Source organism: Argentina silus, assembly GCF_951799395.1.
Source record: "Argentina silus genome assembly, chromosome: X".
In the NCBI taxonomy this organism is placed as follows: domain Eukaryota; kingdom Metazoa; phylum Chordata; class Actinopteri; order Argentiniformes; family Argentinidae; genus Argentina; species Argentina silus.
In genome coordinates, this window is record NC_139653.1 from 53,716,376 (window position 1) to 53,733,350 (window position 16,975).

A 16,975-nucleotide genomic window follows, 5' to 3' on the forward strand; every position below is an offset into this window, starting at 1 on the left:
ACATTGGCCATATTGTAATTATAGACATGATTATTCTATGCTTATTCACGTTTCAGTCCAATATTCATCAATTTGTTTATTGCGTTTTTTTCTTCTTTCTTTCGAATTCTAGCTGGGACTTTTATTGTGAATTTGACTCACACGATGACCCGGATGTGAAACTGTCATATGGGAGCAGTTTGACAGCTGGCCAGCATTACGTTTGACAGTCGCAAATCATAATATTCCACCTAACGACCGCCAACAGAAGAAGAAGCTAGCCGACTACTCTAGTCATCGACATGTCGCGCTTCAAAAGAGGGGCTCAAGCTCATGTGGACTCTCGAGTTGGGTTTAAAACGGACAAAGAAGAACCTGCTGTCCCCAACGGGCTGTTGAAGGCTGCCAGAAAAAGCGGGCAACTGAATTTGTGCGGCCGGGGTCTCACTGAAGGTAACTCAGCGAAAGAAACGGTCGCAGCGTCGCCTATGTTGTTGTCATGTTTTGTTCGCATTTTGAAGTCATTTATCCGCATGTTTCAGTCCCACAGAGTGTGTGGAGGCTGAACCTGGACACCCCGGAGGAAGCGAAACAGAACCTGTCCTTTGGAGCCGAGGAGCGGTGGTGGGACCAGACGGACCTGACCAAACTGTTGCTGGCCTCCAACAAGCTCCAGGGGCTGTCGGAGGACCTCCGGCTGCTGCCCGCCCTTGTGGTCTTAGATGTGAGTATTATATACGACCCTGAGTAAGGTCCGTTAGCAGCTCCGCCTAGGGGGTTAACTGTCTTGGTGGTGTAGCTAGGAGGTGTAGCTAGTTAACTCTCTTGGTGGTGTAGCTAGTTAACTCTCTTGGTGTTGTAGCTAGTTAACTCTCTTGTTGGTGTAGCTAGTTAACTCTCTTGTTGTTGTAGCTAGTTAACTCTCTTGGTGTTGTAGCTAGTTAACTCTCTTGGTGTTGTAGCTAGTTAACTCTCTTGGTGTTGTAGCTAGTTAACTCTCTTGGTGTTGTAGCTAGTTAACTCTCTTGGTGTTGTAGCTAGTTAACTCTCTTGTTGTTGTAGCTAGTTAACTCTCTTGGTGTTGTAGCTAGTTAACTCTCTTGGTGTTGTAGCTAGTTAACTCTCTTGGTGTTGTAGCTAGTTAACTCTCTTGGTGTTGTAGCTAGTTAACTCTCTTGTTGTTGTAGCTAGTTAACTCTCTTGGTGTTGTAGCTAGTTAACTCTCTTGGTGTTGTAGCTAGTTAACTCTCTTGTTGTTGTAGCTAGTTAACTCTCTTGGTGTTGTAGCTAGTTAACTCTCTTGGTGTTGTAGCTAGTTAACTCTCTTGGTGTTGTAGCTAGTTAACTCTCTTGGTGTTGTAGCTAGTTAACTCTCTTGGTGTTGTAGCTAGTTAACTCTCTTGGTGTTGTAGCTAGTTAACTCTCTTGGTGTTGTAGCTAGTTAACTCTCTTGGTGTTGTAGCTAGTTAACTCTCTTGGTGTTGTAGCTAGTTAACTCTCTTGGTGTTGTAGCTAGTTAACTCTCTTGGTGTTGTAGCTAGTTAACTCTCTTGGTGTTGTAGCTAGTTAACTCTCTTGGTGTTGTAGCTAGTTAACTCTCTTGGTGTTGTAGCTAGTTAACTCTCTTGGTGTTGTAGCTAGTTAACTCTCTTGTTGTTGTAGCTAGTTAACTCTCTTGGTGTTGTAGCTAGTTAACTCTCTTGGTGTTGTAGCTAGCGTGGTCGGTTTGTAAGCAGAAGGTGGAGAGTTCGATACCCGCTTAGGGCAAACTACTCTATCCTGCTGTTTGCTACATTGTGTATATATGTGAGTTATTAACTCTGTCTCTGAAAACAGCCCTATAAAGATAAAGCCAGGTGTGTGAAAGTGTTACTCTACAAGTTAGACCCAGCAGTGTTTGAATGGAAGGATCTGCTATCAAGTTCAGGTTCAAAGTTTATTTATCATTACATGGGATACAAGTAGGCAAAGCAATGGAATGCTTGGGGCAGAGCAACTCTTCAACAATACCACAGTAATCAACAATAAAAGGTAATAAAAACAATAACAATAATTGTTGTAGTAGTCTGTTCTGACGTGTTTCCCCTCCCTCAGGTCCATGACAACCAGCTCACCTCTCTACCCAAAGCTATCGGAGAGTTGGAGCAGCTCCAGAAAGTCATTCTGAGGTACGTACCGATGCCCAACAACTGTGTGTGTGTGTGTGTATGGTGTGGTGGTTGTTGTGTGTGTGTGTATGGTGTGGTGGTTGTTGGTGTGTGTGTGTGTGTGTGTGTGTGTGTGTGTGGTGGTTGTGTGTATGGTGTGTGTGTGTGGTGTGGCAAATTAAAGTATATATTTAGTAACGATAGAGCAACTATCTGTGATCACCAAGAACATTGTTGTTAAAAACTAAAAAGTGAAAGCGTTGTGAAACGATGTTCCTCTGTGAATTCAGTGATTTTAGCTGTATGTATTTTAGCTGTATGTATTTTAGCTGTATGTATTGTGCATTTTAAACAAACGAGTCACTTTTTGATGATGCGATCCTCCGGACACACTGTTCAAACATCCTGGGGAGACCCTAACCCCTAAACCTAACCCCCACACCCCAACCCTAACCCAAACCCCCACACCCTAACCCTAGCCCTAACCTCAACCCCTAACCCCCACACCCTAACCCCACCCCTAGCCCCAACCCAATCCCCACCCCTACCCCCTAGCCCTACCCCCTAGCCCTAACCCCCACACCCTAACCCCACCCCTTACCCCTAACCCAAACCCCAGCCCTAGCCCCTAACCCCAATCCTAACCCTAACCCTACCCTACTGCCCTGCAGTCACAACCGGCTGAGGGAGCTGCCGGCGGAGGTGTTTGGGCTGCGGAACCTTCGCTGTCTCCACCTGCAGCAGAACCTTCTAGAACATCTCCCCGAAGAGGTGGCCCAGCTCCACAACCTCGATGACATCGTACGTTTACTGCCGAGCTTTATTCTCATTGGCTAAGAAGCCAAACACACTACTAGTGCAAAGCAAACTCCCTTCAATGGCAATAAAAACAGGTTTCATTTATTCTTTCATCCATTCACCCATTATTTGAGGGTGAGCGTGAACGGCTGATTACATGTGATACACTCTTCGAAAAAAAGGGTTCTTTGAAGAGCCAGAAGAAAGATAAACGTGTTCATAACAGGTCTTATGACCTGTCTATGGATAGAGGATAGACCTGTTCATAACAGGTCTTATGACCTCTCTATGGAGATTTTTGAATCAATATATAAACTGATATAAACATAAACTGATGTGGTAGGAAACCGAAGCAATACAACATCAGTTTTGGTATTACCCCCTTGTGTCTGACTTTTGGTCTGAGGTTCAGGAATGGCTGGCAAAAAAAACAACAATGTTCATCTAAAAATAACCTTACAAATGCACTCTTGGGTGACTTGGTATCAGATGGACAGTCAATAATGAATATAATCGTACTCTTAGCAAAAATATACATTTTTATCTTAAATTGTGTGCAGGCTCGAAGACTTGATAGTTTCAGAAACTATGACATCACAGCACAATTGAAAGGTCTATAGCACAAGGAGACCAGGAGAGGGCGACATATCGAGAAAGATGGGATGGGCTGGGAGCAGCTGAGGGGTGGAATTAGAAATATACCATAATGGACATCAATTAGATGTGTCAATAACAGGTTGATAAATAAAGTTTATTATTATTATATATTATTATTGATATAGCACCTTTTAAACAGTGTTACAAAATGCTTTACAAATAGATAAAACAGATACGCAAATAAAAACAAAAAAATAAGTGGAAAACCATAAATCACAGACACATTAAAAAGAATAAGAGCAGCGTCAGTTAAATGCTAGTCTATAAAAATTAGTTTTAAGAAGAGATTTAAAAGAGAATACTGATCTTGCTAGCCTAATATCCTCATGCAGGATGTTCCAGAGTCTAGGGGTCCTAATGGCAAAGGCACGGTCACCTTTTATTAACTTGTGTTTGTTTTCTCTGTGAAAGGACCTCTCCAACAACCAGCTGACCTCGCTGCCTGACGGCCTGGGGTGTCTGACCCAGCTGGTGAAGCTCAACCTGTCCCACAACCGTCTGAGGAGCCTTCCCTCTGGTGTCAGTGCTATGAGCAGTAAGAACCACAGTCTGTCTGAACGTCTTTGGTTCTGTTACATTTTACATTGAAGTCATTTAGCAGACGCTTTTACCCAAAGCGACTTACAATAAGTACATTAGTCTCAGTAGGTTAGGGTTAGGGTTGATGGCTGACTGTACATCAGTCATCTTCAGTAAAACCTACCCTCCTCTACCCTAACCTACCCTCCTCTACCCTAACCTACCCTCCTCTACCCTAACCTACCCTCCACCCTACCCTAACCTACCCTCCTCTACCCTAACCTACCCTCCTCTACCCTAACCTACCCTCCTCTACCCTAACCTACCCTCCACCCTACCCTAACCTACCCTCCTCTACCCTAACCTACCCTCCTCTACCCTAACCTACCCTCCTCTACCCTAACCTACCCTCCTCTACCCTAACCTACCCTCCACCCTACCCTAACCTACCCTCCTCTACCCTAATCTACCCTCCTCTACCCTAACCCACCCTCCTCTACCCTCCTCTACCCTAACCCACCCTCCTTTACCCTAATCTACCCTCCACTACCTTAACCTACCCTCCTCTACCCTAACCTAACCTACCCTCCTCTACCCTACCCTACCCTCCTCTACCCTAACCTACCCTCCTCTACCCTAACCTACCCTCCTTTACCCTAACCTACCCTCCTCTACCCTAACCTACCCTCCTCTACCCTAACCTACCCTCCTCTACCCTCCTCTACCTACCCTACCCTCCTCTACCCTAACCTACCCTCCTCTACCCTACCCTCCTCTACCCTAACCTACCCTCCTCTACCCTACCCTACCCTCCTCTACCCTAACCTACCCTCCTCTACCCTACCCTCCTCTACCCTAACCTACCCTCCTCTACCCTACCCTACCCTCCTCTACCCTCCTTTACCCTAACCTACCCTCCTCTACCCTACCCTCCTCTACCCTAACCTACGCTCCTCTACCCTACCCTCCTCTACCCTAACCTACCCTCCTCTACTGTACTCTACCCTATTCTCCTCTCCTCCCCTCCCCCCCTTCTCTCCTCCCCTCCCCTCCCCTCCCATCCTCTACTCTGCTCCCCAGATCTGCGGCTACTCGACTGCACTCATAACGAGCTGGAGAGTGTCCCTCAGGTCCTGGCTCAGATGGCCTCTCTGGAACAGCTCTATCTGAGACACAACAGACTCCGCTTCCTCCCTGAGCTGCCCTCCTGCAAGACACTCAAGGTAAAGATAGTAGAGATGCAAATCAAATCAAAGTTTATTTGTCACATACACAGAATACAGCCGTAGACGGTGTGATGAAGTGCTTTGGGCAAGCTAGCTCTTAAACAATAAGTGGTATGTAACAGTATGTAATACTAATAATAAGATACAATGCTGTCTCTGAGCTCAGAGAGGTGAGGACCAACCTCTCCTCTCTCTTGGAGGAGCTCCCTGTAGGGAGGAGGGGACGACCCTAACCTCTTCTGGAGGAGCTCCCTGTAGGGAGGGGACCACCCTAACCTCTCCTGGAGGAGCTCCCTGTAGGGAGGGGACCACCCTAACCTCTTCTGGAGGAGATCCCTGTAGGGAGGAGGGGACCACCCTAACCTCTTCTGGAGGAGCTCCCTGTAGGTAGGAGGGGACGACCCTAACCTCTTCTGGAGGAGCTCCCTGTAGGGAGGGGACCACCCTAACCTCTTCTGGAGGAGCTCCCTGTAGGGAGGAGGGGACCACCCTAACCTCTTCTGGAGGAGCTCCCTGTAGGGAGGAGGGGACCACCCTAACCTCTTCTGGAGGAGCTCCCTGTAGGGAGGAGGGGACCACCCTAACCTCTTCTGGAGGAGCTCCATGTAGCCTTTAATTGACTTTCTAGACTAGCATTTAATTGATGTTCTTTAATTGATATTCTTTTTTAATGTGTTTTACTGTTTTTTACTTTATATTTTTGTTTTTATTTGCATATCTGTTTTATCTGCACATTTGTAAAGCACTTTGTAACACTGTTTTAAAAAGGTGCTATATAAATAAATATAAATATTATTATTATAATTATTGTTATTATAGTTATGGTTAGTATAGTTATTGTTATATAAATACATATTATTGTTATTGTTATATAAATACATATTATTATTGTTATATAAATAAATATTATTATTATTGTTATTATACACTGCTCAAAGAAATTAAGGGAACACTTAAGGGACACATCAGATCTTGATGAACGAATTTTTCAAGTTGAAAATCTTTACTGATGTACATTGTATAATTTGTTGAGAACAAAATGACGTAACAACAGTCAATGGAAACCAAAATCATCAACCCATTGAGGGCTGGATTCAAAATCACAGCGAAAATCTAAGTAAAAAATTCAAATCACAGGCTGATCCAACTTGTGTGAATTTTATCACAGCAACTCAGGATGTGATTCAGTAGTGTGTATGTGTTAGGGTTAGGGTACCGTTGGCTATGACATGGAGGTCTGTGCGACCCTCCAAGGATATGCCTCCCCAGACCATCACTGACCCACCGCCAAACCGGTCATGCTGGATGGATCTCCAGACTCTTTCACGCCTGTCACATGTGCTCAGTGTGAACCTGCTCTCATCTGTGAAGAGAACAGGACGCCAATGACGGACCTGCCAATTCTGGTGTTCTCTCGCGAATGCCAATCGAGCTGCACGGTGCTGGGCAGTGAGCACAGGTCCCACTAGAGGACGTCGGGCCCTCATGCCACCCTCATGGAGTCTGTTTCTGACAGTTTGGTCAGACACAATCACACCAGTAGCTTGCTGGAGGCCATTTTGTAGGGCTCTGGCAGTGCTCCTCCTGTTCCTTCTCGCACAAAGGAGCAGATACTGGTCCTGCTGTTGTGTTGATGCCCTTCTACGACCCTGTCCAGCTCTCCTCGTGTAACGGCCGGTCTCCTGGTATCTCCTCCATGCTCTTGAGACTGTGCTGGGAGACACAGCAAACCTTCTTGCGACCGCACGTATGGATGTGCCGTCCTGGAGGAGCTGGACTACCTGTGCAACCTGAGTGGGCTGCAGGTACCGCCTCACGCTACCAGTAGTGACAAGGACACTAGCAGAACACAAAACTAGAGAAGAATAAGTCAGGAAGGATAAGGAGAGAGCAATTGTCTGTGGCCACCACATGCAAAACCATTACCTTTTTGGGGGTTGTCTTGCTTTTGCCTCTCCAGTGCACCTGTTGTCACTTTCATTTGCACCAAAGCAGGTGAAATTGATTCACAATCACTTGTGCTTCCTAAATGGGCAGATTGATATCCCTGAAGTTTAACTGACTTGGTGTTACACTGTGACGATTAAGTGTTCCCTTAATTTTTTTGAACAGTGTAGTTATTGTTAATATAGTTATTGTTAGTATAGTTGTTGTTAGTATAGTTGTTATTGTTAGTATAGTTATTGTTAGTTGTTAGTATAATTATTGTTAGTATAGTTGTTGTTAGTATAGTTATTGTTAGTATAGTTGTTGTTAGTAGAGTTGTTGTTAGTATTATTGTTAGTATAGTTATTGTTAGTTGTTGTTAGTATAGTTGTTGTTAGTATAGTTGTTGTTAGTTGTTAGTATAGTTGTTGTTAGTATAGTTATTGTTAGTATAGTTATTGTTAGTTGTTGTTAGTATAGTTGTTGTTAGTATAGTTATTGTTAATATAGTTATTGTTAGTATAGTTGTTGTTTGTATAGTTATTGTTAGTTGTTCGTATAGTTGTTATTAGTATAGTTGTTGTTAGTATTATTGTTAGTATAGTTATTGTTAGTTGTTGTTAATATAGTTAGTGTTAGTATAGTTGTTGTTAGTATAGTTGTTAGTATAGTTGTTGTTAGTATAGTTGTTGTTAGTATAGTTGTTGTTAGTATAGTTATTGTTAATATAGTTATTGTTAGTATAGTTGTTGTTTGTATAGTTATTGTTAGTTGTTCGTATAGTTGTTATTAGTATAGTTGTTGTTAGTATTATTGTTAGTATAGTTATTGTTAGTTGTTGTTAATATAGTTAGTGTTAGTATAGTTGTTGTTAGTATAGTTGTTAGTATAGTTGTTGTTAGTGTAGTTGTTGTTAGTATAGTTGTTGTTAGTATAGTTATTGTTAGTTATTGTTAGTATGGTTGTTGTTAGTTGTTGTTAGTATAGTTATTGTTAGTGTAGTTGTTATTGTTAGTATAGTTGTTGTTAGTATAGTTGTTAGTATAGTTGTTGTTAGTATAGTTATTGTTAGTGTAGTTGTTGTTAGTATAGTTGTTGTTAGTATAGTTATTGTTAGTATGGTTGTTGTTAGTTGTTGTTAGTATAGTTGTTGTTAGTTGTTGTTAGTATAGTTATTGTTAGTAGTTATTGTTGTTATAGTTATTGTTAGTTGTTGTTAGTATAGTTATTGTTAGTAGTTATTGTTAGTTGTTGTTAGTATAGTTATTGTTAGTAGTTATTGTTGTTATAGTTATTGTTAGTTGTTAGTATAGTTATTGTTAGTTGTTGTTAGTATAGTTGTTATTGTTAGTATAGTTGTTGTTAGTTATTGTTAGTATAGTTGTTGTTAGTTATTGTTAGTATAGTTATTGTTAGTTGTTGTTAGTATAGTCATTGTTAGTTGTTGTTAGTATAGTCATTGTTAGTTGTTGTTAGTATAGTCATTATTAGTATAGTTATTGTTAGTATAGTTGTTGTTAGTATAGGTATTGTTGTTATAGTTATTGTTAGTATAATTATTGTTGTTATAATTATTGTTAGTATAACCTCTCCTCTCTCCTAGGAGCTCCACGTGGGGAACAACCAGATCGAGGTGTTGGAGGCGGAGCACCTGAGACACCTGGGTGCCCTGAGCGTTCTGGAGCTGAGGGATAACAAGGTGAAGAGCTTACCTGAGGAGGTGGCACTGCTGCAGGGCCTGGAGCGCTTCGACCTGGTCAACAACGACATCAGCAGGTAGGTGAAGGCAAGTGAACGGCTAGTTAACAGTTAGTTAGCGGCTAGTTAGCGATATACACTATAACAGAGAGGTTAGCATAGATATACACTATAACAGAGAGGTTACCATAGATATACATTATAACAGAGGTTAGCATAGATATACACTATAACAGAGAGGTTAGCAGAGATATACACTATAACAGAGAGGTTAGCATAGCGTAGCAGAGATATACACTACAACAGAGAGGTTAGCATAGATATACACTATAACAGAGAGGTTAGCATAGCAGAGATATACACTACAACAGAGAGGTTAGCATAGCAGAGATATACACTACAACAGAGAGGTTAGCATAGCAGAGATATACACTACAACAGAGAGGTTAGCATAGATATACACTATAACAGAGAGGTTAGCATAGCAGAGATATACACTACAACAGAGAGGTTAGCATAGATATACACTATAACAGAGAGGTTAGCATAGATATACACTATAACAGAGAGGTTAGCATAGCGTAGCAGAGATATACACTATAACAGAGTGGTTCGTGTCCAGTCTGCCCAGCGCCCTCTGCCTCCTGCCCAAGTTGAAGATGCTGACTCTGGAGGGGAACCCGCTGAGAGGCATCAGGAGAGACCTGCTCACGGTGAGTGATGGCAGCTGTAACCTAGGCGACGGTAGTGCTAACCTAGGCGACGGTAGTGGTAACCTAGACAACGGTAGTGGTAACCTAGACGACAGTAGTGGTTTCCTAGGCGATGGCAGCTGTAGCCTAGGCGATGGCAGCTGTAGCCTAGGCGATGGCAGCTGTAGCCAAGACTATGGTAGCTGTAATCTGATATCTGTTTGTTCTTCTCCACAGAAAGGCACCAATGAGCTGCTGAAATACTTGCAAGGGCGAATTAAAGGTACAGAAAACAGTCACCCATTCTACAGACAGACCAGTCACTGTTCTACAGACCAGCCAGTAGTGAGATGTCTGTTGTGTGTTGCTGTCTCTGTAGAGGAGCCTGCTGCAGCAGTGGAGGTGAACACAGCGATGACCCTCCCCAGCCAGGCCAAGATCAACCTCCACGCGATCAGAACACTCAAGACTCTGGACTACAGGTATGCATGAAACACTTGACCTGCACCTTTAAAACACCTCTACACTCCAGCTTCACACGCATGGTAACGTGTGTGTGTGTGTGTGTGTGTAACCCCTAGTGAGAAGCAGGAGGTGTGTATTCCTGACAAGGTGTTTGACGCCGTGAGCGGAGAGACTGTCACCTGTGTGAACTTCAGCAAGAACCAGCTGACAGCTGTACCACCCAGGTAGTTATACACACACACACACACACACACACACACACACACACACACACACAGGGAAGGGGTGTGATGGGTGTTGGGGTTACATACATAGGGTTACTCTCCCTCTCTCTTCTTATTCTCTTTCTTTTTCTTTTTCTCTCTCTCTCTCTCACTCTCTCTTTCTCTCTCTCTCTCTCTCTCTCTCTCTCTATCGCCCTCCCCCCCGAAGGGTGGTGGAGCTGAAGGACTCGGTCTCGGACATCAACCTGGGCTTTAACAAACTCACCTGCCTTCCTCTGGAGTTCTGCATGCTGCAGCAGCTACAGCACATCGACCTCAGGTACCACACACCACACACACACACACACACACACACACACACACACACACTAGCTGATGTGTGGTATTGTTAGGTATTGTTAGGTGATGTTAGGTGATGTGTGGTATTGTTAGGTGATGTTAGGTGATGTGTGGTATTGTTAGGTGATGTTAGGTGATGTGTGGTGTTGCTAGGTGATGTGTGGTATTGTTAGGTGATGTTAAGTAATGTGTGGTATTGTTAAGTGATGTGTGGTATTGTTAGGTGATGTTAGGTGATGTGTGGTATTGTTAGGTGATGTGTGGTATTGTTAGGTGTTGTTAAGTGATGTGTGGTATTGTTAGGTGATGTGTGGTATTGTTAGGTGATGTTAGGTGTTGTTAAGTGATGTGTGGTATTGTTAGGTGATGTGTGGTATTGTTAGGTGATGTGTGGTATTGTTAGGTATTGTTAGGTGATGTGTGGTATTGTTAAGTGATGTTAGGTGATGTGTGGTGTTGTTAGGTGATGTGTGGTATTGTTAGGTGATGTGTGGTATTGTTAGGTGATGTTAAGTGATGTGTGGTATTGTTAGGTGATGTGTGGTATTGTTAGGTGATGTTAGGTGATGTGTGGTATTGTTAGGTATTGTTAGGTGATGTGTGGTATTGTTAGGTGATGTTAGGTGATGTGTGGTATTGTTCGATGATGTTAGGTGATGTGTGGTATTGTTAGGTGATGTGTGGTATTGTTAGGTGATGTTAGGTGATGTGTGGTATTGTTAGGTGATGTTAGGTGATGTGTAGTATTGTTAGGTATTGTTAGCTGATGTGTGGTGTTGTTAGGTATTGTTAGGTGATGGTTTGTGTTGTTAGGTGATGTGTGGTATTGTTAGGTGATGTGTGGTATTGTTAGGTGATGTGTGGTATTGTTAGGTGATGTTAAGTGATGTGTGGTATTGTTAGGTGATGTGTGGTATTGTTCGATGATGTTAGGTGATGTGTGGTATTGTTAGGTGATGTTAGGTGATGTGTGGTATTGTTAGGTGATGTTAAGTGATGTGTAGTATTGTTAGGTGATGGTTTGTGTTGTTAGGTGATGTGTGGTATTGTTAGGTGATGTGTGGTATTGTTAGGTGATGTTAGGTGATGTGTGGTATTGTTAAGTGATGTTGGGTGATGTGTGGTATTGTTAGGTGATGTTAGGTGATGTGTGGTATTGTTAGGTGATGTTAGGTGATGGTTTGTGTTGTTAGGTGATGTGATCTGTCTTTTCTCCAGGAACAACCTTCTAACGGAGCTTCCGGGGGAACTGGAAGCCTTGACGAAGCTACGGAGTATCACGCTGTCCTTCAACAGGTCGGAATGCCTGTCCACCCGTCACATGATCATAGTTAACCACACTGTATCTGTAATCAGATGGTTCATATGGTGTTTAGTCATGTTTATGACAGGGTGTGGCCTGGGGTGGTCCAGTGGTCTAGTACCATGGCCTAGGGTGGTCCAGTGGTCTAGTACCATGGCCTGGGGTGGTCCAGTGGTCTAGTACCATAGCCTGGGGTGGTCCAGTGGTCTAACACCATGGCCTGGGGTGGTCTGACAGGGTTATGACAGGTCTGACAGGGTTACGACAGGGTTACGACAGGTCTGACAGGGTTACGACAGGTCTGACAGGGTTACGACAGGTCTGACAGGGTTACGACAGGTCTGACAGGGTTATGACAGGTTTGACAGGGTTATGACAGGTCTGCCAGGGTTATGACAGGTCTGCCAGGGTTATGACAGGTCTGCCAGGGTTATGACAGGTCTGCCAGGGTTATGACAGGTCTGACAGGGTTACGAGAGGGTTATGACAGGGTTACGAGAGGGTTATGACATGTCTGACAGGGTTACGACAGGTCTGACTGGGTTATGACAGGTCTGACTGGGTTACGACAGGTCTGACTGGGTTATGACAGGTCTGACAGGGTTACGACAGGTCTGACAGGGTTACGACAGGTCTGATTGGGTTATGACAGGTCTGACAGGGTTATGACAGGTCTGACAGGGTTACGAGAGGGTTATGACAGGTCTGACAGGGTTACGACAGGTCTGACAGGGTTACGACAGGTCTGACTGGGTTATGACAGGTCTGACAGGGTTACGAGAGGGTTATGACAGGTCTGACAGGGTTACGACAGGTCTGACAGGGTTACGACAGGTCTGACTGGGTTATGACAGGTCTGACAGGGTTAAGACAGGTCTGACAGGGTTACGACAGGTCTGACAGGGTTACGACAGGTCTGACAGGGTTACGACAGGTCTGATTGGGTTATGACAGGTCTGACAGGGTTATGACAGGTCTGACAGGGTTACGACAGGTCTGACTGGGTTATGACAGGTCTGACAGGGTTATAACAGGTCTGACTGGGTTATGACAAGTCTGACTGGGTTATGACAGGGTTATGACAGGGTTATGACAGGTCTGACAGGGTTATAACAGGTCTGACTGGGTTATGACAGGGTTATGACAGGTCTGACAGGGTTATGACAGGTCTGACAGGGTTATGACAGGGTTATGACAGGTCTGACAGGGTTACGACAGGTCTGACAGGGTTATGACAGGTCCGACAGGGTTATGACAAGTTTGATAGGGTTATGAAAGGGTTATGTCAGGGCTATGTCTGGTCTTTGTCCGGGTTATGACAGGGTTAAGGTCAGGGTTATGACATGGTTATGTCTGCCCTATTACAGGTTTAAGTCGTTCCCGGAGGTGCTGTACCGGGTGTCTAGTCTGGAGAGCGTCCTGCTCAGCAACAACCAGGTGGGAGGCGTGGACGCCATGCAGCTGCAGGGCCTGGGGTCCCTGGCCACCCTGGACCTCAAGAACAACGACATCATGCAGGTTCCCCCGGAGCTGGGCCTCTGCACCAGCCTCAGGTACTACTAACTATCTATCTATCTATCTATCTATCTATCTATCTATCTATCTATCTATCTAACAATATCTGTCTATCTATCTAACAATATATCTAGCTAATATTCTATCTAACTGTCTATCTATGTTGAACTATCTATCTGTCTGTCTAACATTCTATCCAACCAACCAACCAACCAACCAACCAACCAACCAAACCATCTCTAACTTTATCCACGACCATAATAAGACTCTCACTTTCTTTCAACTACCCAGCAAATCTATCTATCGATCTATCGATCTAACAATCTATCTATCTATCTAAAATTCTTTCGATCTGCACTACATGGCCAAAAGTATGTGGAGACCCGAACATCTTACCCATATGTGCTTGCCATCTCATTCCAAAACCATGGGCATTAATATGGAGTTGGTCCCCCGTTTGCTGCTATAACAGCCTCCACTCTTCTAGGAACATGGCTGCGGGGATTCGCTCCCATTCAGCCACAAGAGCATTAGTGAGGTCGGGCCCTGATGTTGGGTGAGAAGGCCTGGCTCACAGTCGGCGTTCCAATTCATCCCAAAGGTGTTCGATGGGGTTGAGGTCAGGGCTCTGTGCAGGCCAGTCAAGTTCTTCCACACCAAACTCGGCAAACCATGTCATTATGGACCTCGCTTTGTGCACGGGGGCATTGTCATGTTGAAACAGGAAAGGGCCTTCCCCAAACTGTTGCCACAAAGTTGGAAGCATACAATTCTCTAGAATGTCATTGTATGCTGTAGCATTAAGATTTCCCTTCACTGGAACTAAGGGGCCCAGACCATGAAAAACAGTCCCAGACCATTACTCCACCAAACTTTACAGTTGGCACTATGCATTCAGGCAGGTAGCGTTCTCCTGGCATCCGCCAAACCCAGATTCGTCCGTCAGACTGCCAGATAGTGAAGTGTGATTCATCACTCCAGAGAACGCGTTTCCACTGCTCCAGAGTCCAATCGCGGTGTGCTTTACTCCACTTGGCTGCTCGGCCATGGAAACCCATTTCATGAAGCTCCCGACAAACAGTTCTTGTGCTGACGTTACTTCCAGAGGCAGTTTGGAACTTGGTAGTGAGTGTTACAGCCGAGGACAGACGATGTTTACGTGCTTCAGCAATCGGCGGTCCTGTTCTCGGCAGGCCTGTTCTGTGAGCTTGTGTGGCCTACCACTTCACGGCTGAGCTGTTGTTGCTCCTAGACGTTTCCACTTCACAATAACAGCACTTACAGTTGACCAGGGAAGCTCTAGCAGGGCAGAAATTCTATCTATCAATCTATCTATCTATCTATCAATCTATCTATCATTCCATCGATCTATCTAACATTCTATCCATCCAATCAACCAACCAAATCATCTCTAAGACCATCTCACTTTCTTTCAACTACCCAGCATCTATTGAAACATCTTTAAACCTTGTGTGTGTGTCTGTTTGTCTGTGTGTGTGTGTGTCCAGGGCTCTCCTGCTGGATGGAAACCCCTTCCGTAACCCCAGAGCCGCCATCGTAGCCAAAGGAACCGACGCCCTCCTTGAGTACCTCCGGAGCAGGATCCCCACCTAGAACACCCCCCCTCTAACCCCAACCCCCCACCCCCATTACTATACAAATGTTTACAGAGGCACAGTTCTATATCTATGGTTACACCTTCCTCAACCAATTGGACTGTAGCGTGACATTGTGACATTCCAAACCAGCCCCCCAGTCTGTGATAGTTCTCCTGGAGGTATCCGTGGTGACAACACTGGTGCCGGAGGTATCCATGGTGACGCTGATGCTGTTTCGACGACCCTTGGTGCCAGCAAGTCATTTTAAGAGTTTTGTATTCAACGTTTCATATCGGTTTTTCCCTCGAGTTCTGTCCGAACTCGGTCTTTGCCCCGAGTAGTATTAATATATATGCATAGACACAACTGGCCTTGCAGGATAATCAGACACATTTCTCGCCATTCACAATCATTTTTCTGATGCATGGTTCTGACAGGATTTCAGGTGTTCTGTGCCTTGGTGTCCATGGTCGTCACACTGGAGGGCGGCGGCCTGTTTACGTGTCCCGTCGTCTTAATGACCATCCAGTCTCCACGGCAACATGAGACAGGAAGCAGCTACTCTGACGTCCACATGAGACGGAAGGAAGCACTTGCATGTGACAGACCCATGCCTTTCCTCTGTGACCTCTGACCTCTGTTGATTATATGTTCTGCAATCATATTAAAGGTTCGCCAGGCGTGACTGGCGCTGTGACCTCATCTCTCTGGAATGTTCATTTGTTTACTTCGATTGACTGAAACACACTGAAACACAGATAGATAGATAAACAGATAGTGAACTGCCTCATACAGAGAGGGGTAAGTAGATTGATAGATAGTGAACTGCCTCATACAGAGAGGGGTAAGTAGATTGATAGATAGTGAACTGACTCAAAGAGAGAGAACTGACTGATAGAGAGGTAGGTAGGTAGATGGATAAGTAGGTAGGTAGATGGATAGATATAGAGATGGATAGGTAGGTAGGTAGATGGATAGATAGAATGATAGGTAGGTAGGTGGATACATAGATACATAGATTGATTGGTAGATAGATACATACATAGATAGATACACAGATAGATAGGTAGTGATTGATTGATAGATAGACAGATAGGTAGTTAGAGATTGAGTGATTGATTGATTGATAGTGAACTGGCCCTCGTAGCACTTATTGAAAGGGTCTGACCCAGTCCAGCTGGTGCTGTGAGGTTTGCAGCCTGATGAAACTGCTGTGTGTGAGTTCAGAGTCGAGCAAACAGCTACATGCAGTTCAACAGTAGCACAGTTGATAAGTACCGTAGATTGAAGTAGAAATGAAAATAAATTAGAAAACCTGCATAAGAAGACCACAGCTGACCAAGACAATAACAATAGTGACATTTTTATTATTTATACAATAGAGACTTTCATACGTTATTCAAAACACTTCTTATATACTGAAAAACTGTCCTGTACTCCCAAAGCTCAAAATGGCTCCAGGTTAGGGTTCGGGTGAGTTGGTATTTGCTGCACAGCATTTTTTTCAATTGTATATATATATATAGTTTCTGTAAAAATTTATCTTAAATATGTACACATTAGCGTCTGCAAAATGCATTCTAAACACATACTATACTTTACCAATCACGTCTCTTTGTGGTAATACAGAAATCAAACTGGAAGGATTAAACTTGCATGTGCAAAGAAATAAATATTATAATAAATTGTCACTAAATCTGTCTTCAACTTAACGGAATAGTTCTCGTTTAACAGCTAAAATTACTTTTTGCACAAAAGATTAAGCAGCATTCAATCAGTCTCTAGTCCGCCCCTGCTGTGTCCGTTAGTGTTTCATATTTACATCAATACTGCAGTTAGACTTCATAGGACCATATCTCCGCTTTTTATATTCAATAATGTAATTTAAA

The 16,975-nt window shown here is 43.9% G+C and overlaps 1 protein-coding gene across 2 annotated transcripts; it reads left to right on the top strand.

The window, feature by feature from the left end:
• The first annotated feature begins 217 nt into the window (after positions 1-217).
• lrrc40 (leucine rich repeat containing 40) lies at positions 218-15,782 on the top strand. Of its 2 annotated transcripts, XR_014554937.1 has the most exons (16): positions 218-432; positions 522-703; positions 2,074-2,147; positions 2,798-2,927; positions 3,993-4,116; positions 5,181-5,323; positions 8,856-9,028; positions 9,573-9,663; positions 9,880-9,925; positions 10,022-10,124; positions 10,224-10,331; positions 10,540-10,650; positions 11,889-11,966; positions 13,341-13,526; positions 14,997-15,334; positions 15,532-15,782. XR_014554937.1 is itself a non-coding variant. In XM_083696137.1 (15 exons), the coding sequence occupies exons 1-15, from the start codon at positions 282-284 to the stop codon at positions 15,100-15,102; spliced, it is 1,806 nt and encodes a 601-aa protein (XP_083552263.1). In that variant the 5' UTR covers positions 218-281; the 3' UTR covers positions 15,103-15,782. The 2 variants fall into 2 exon arrangements, 1 of the variants encoding a protein (XP_083552263.1); XM_083696137.1 differs by having other exon boundaries at positions 14,997-15,782.
• The last annotated feature ends 1,193 nt before the right edge of the window (positions 15,783-16,975 follow it).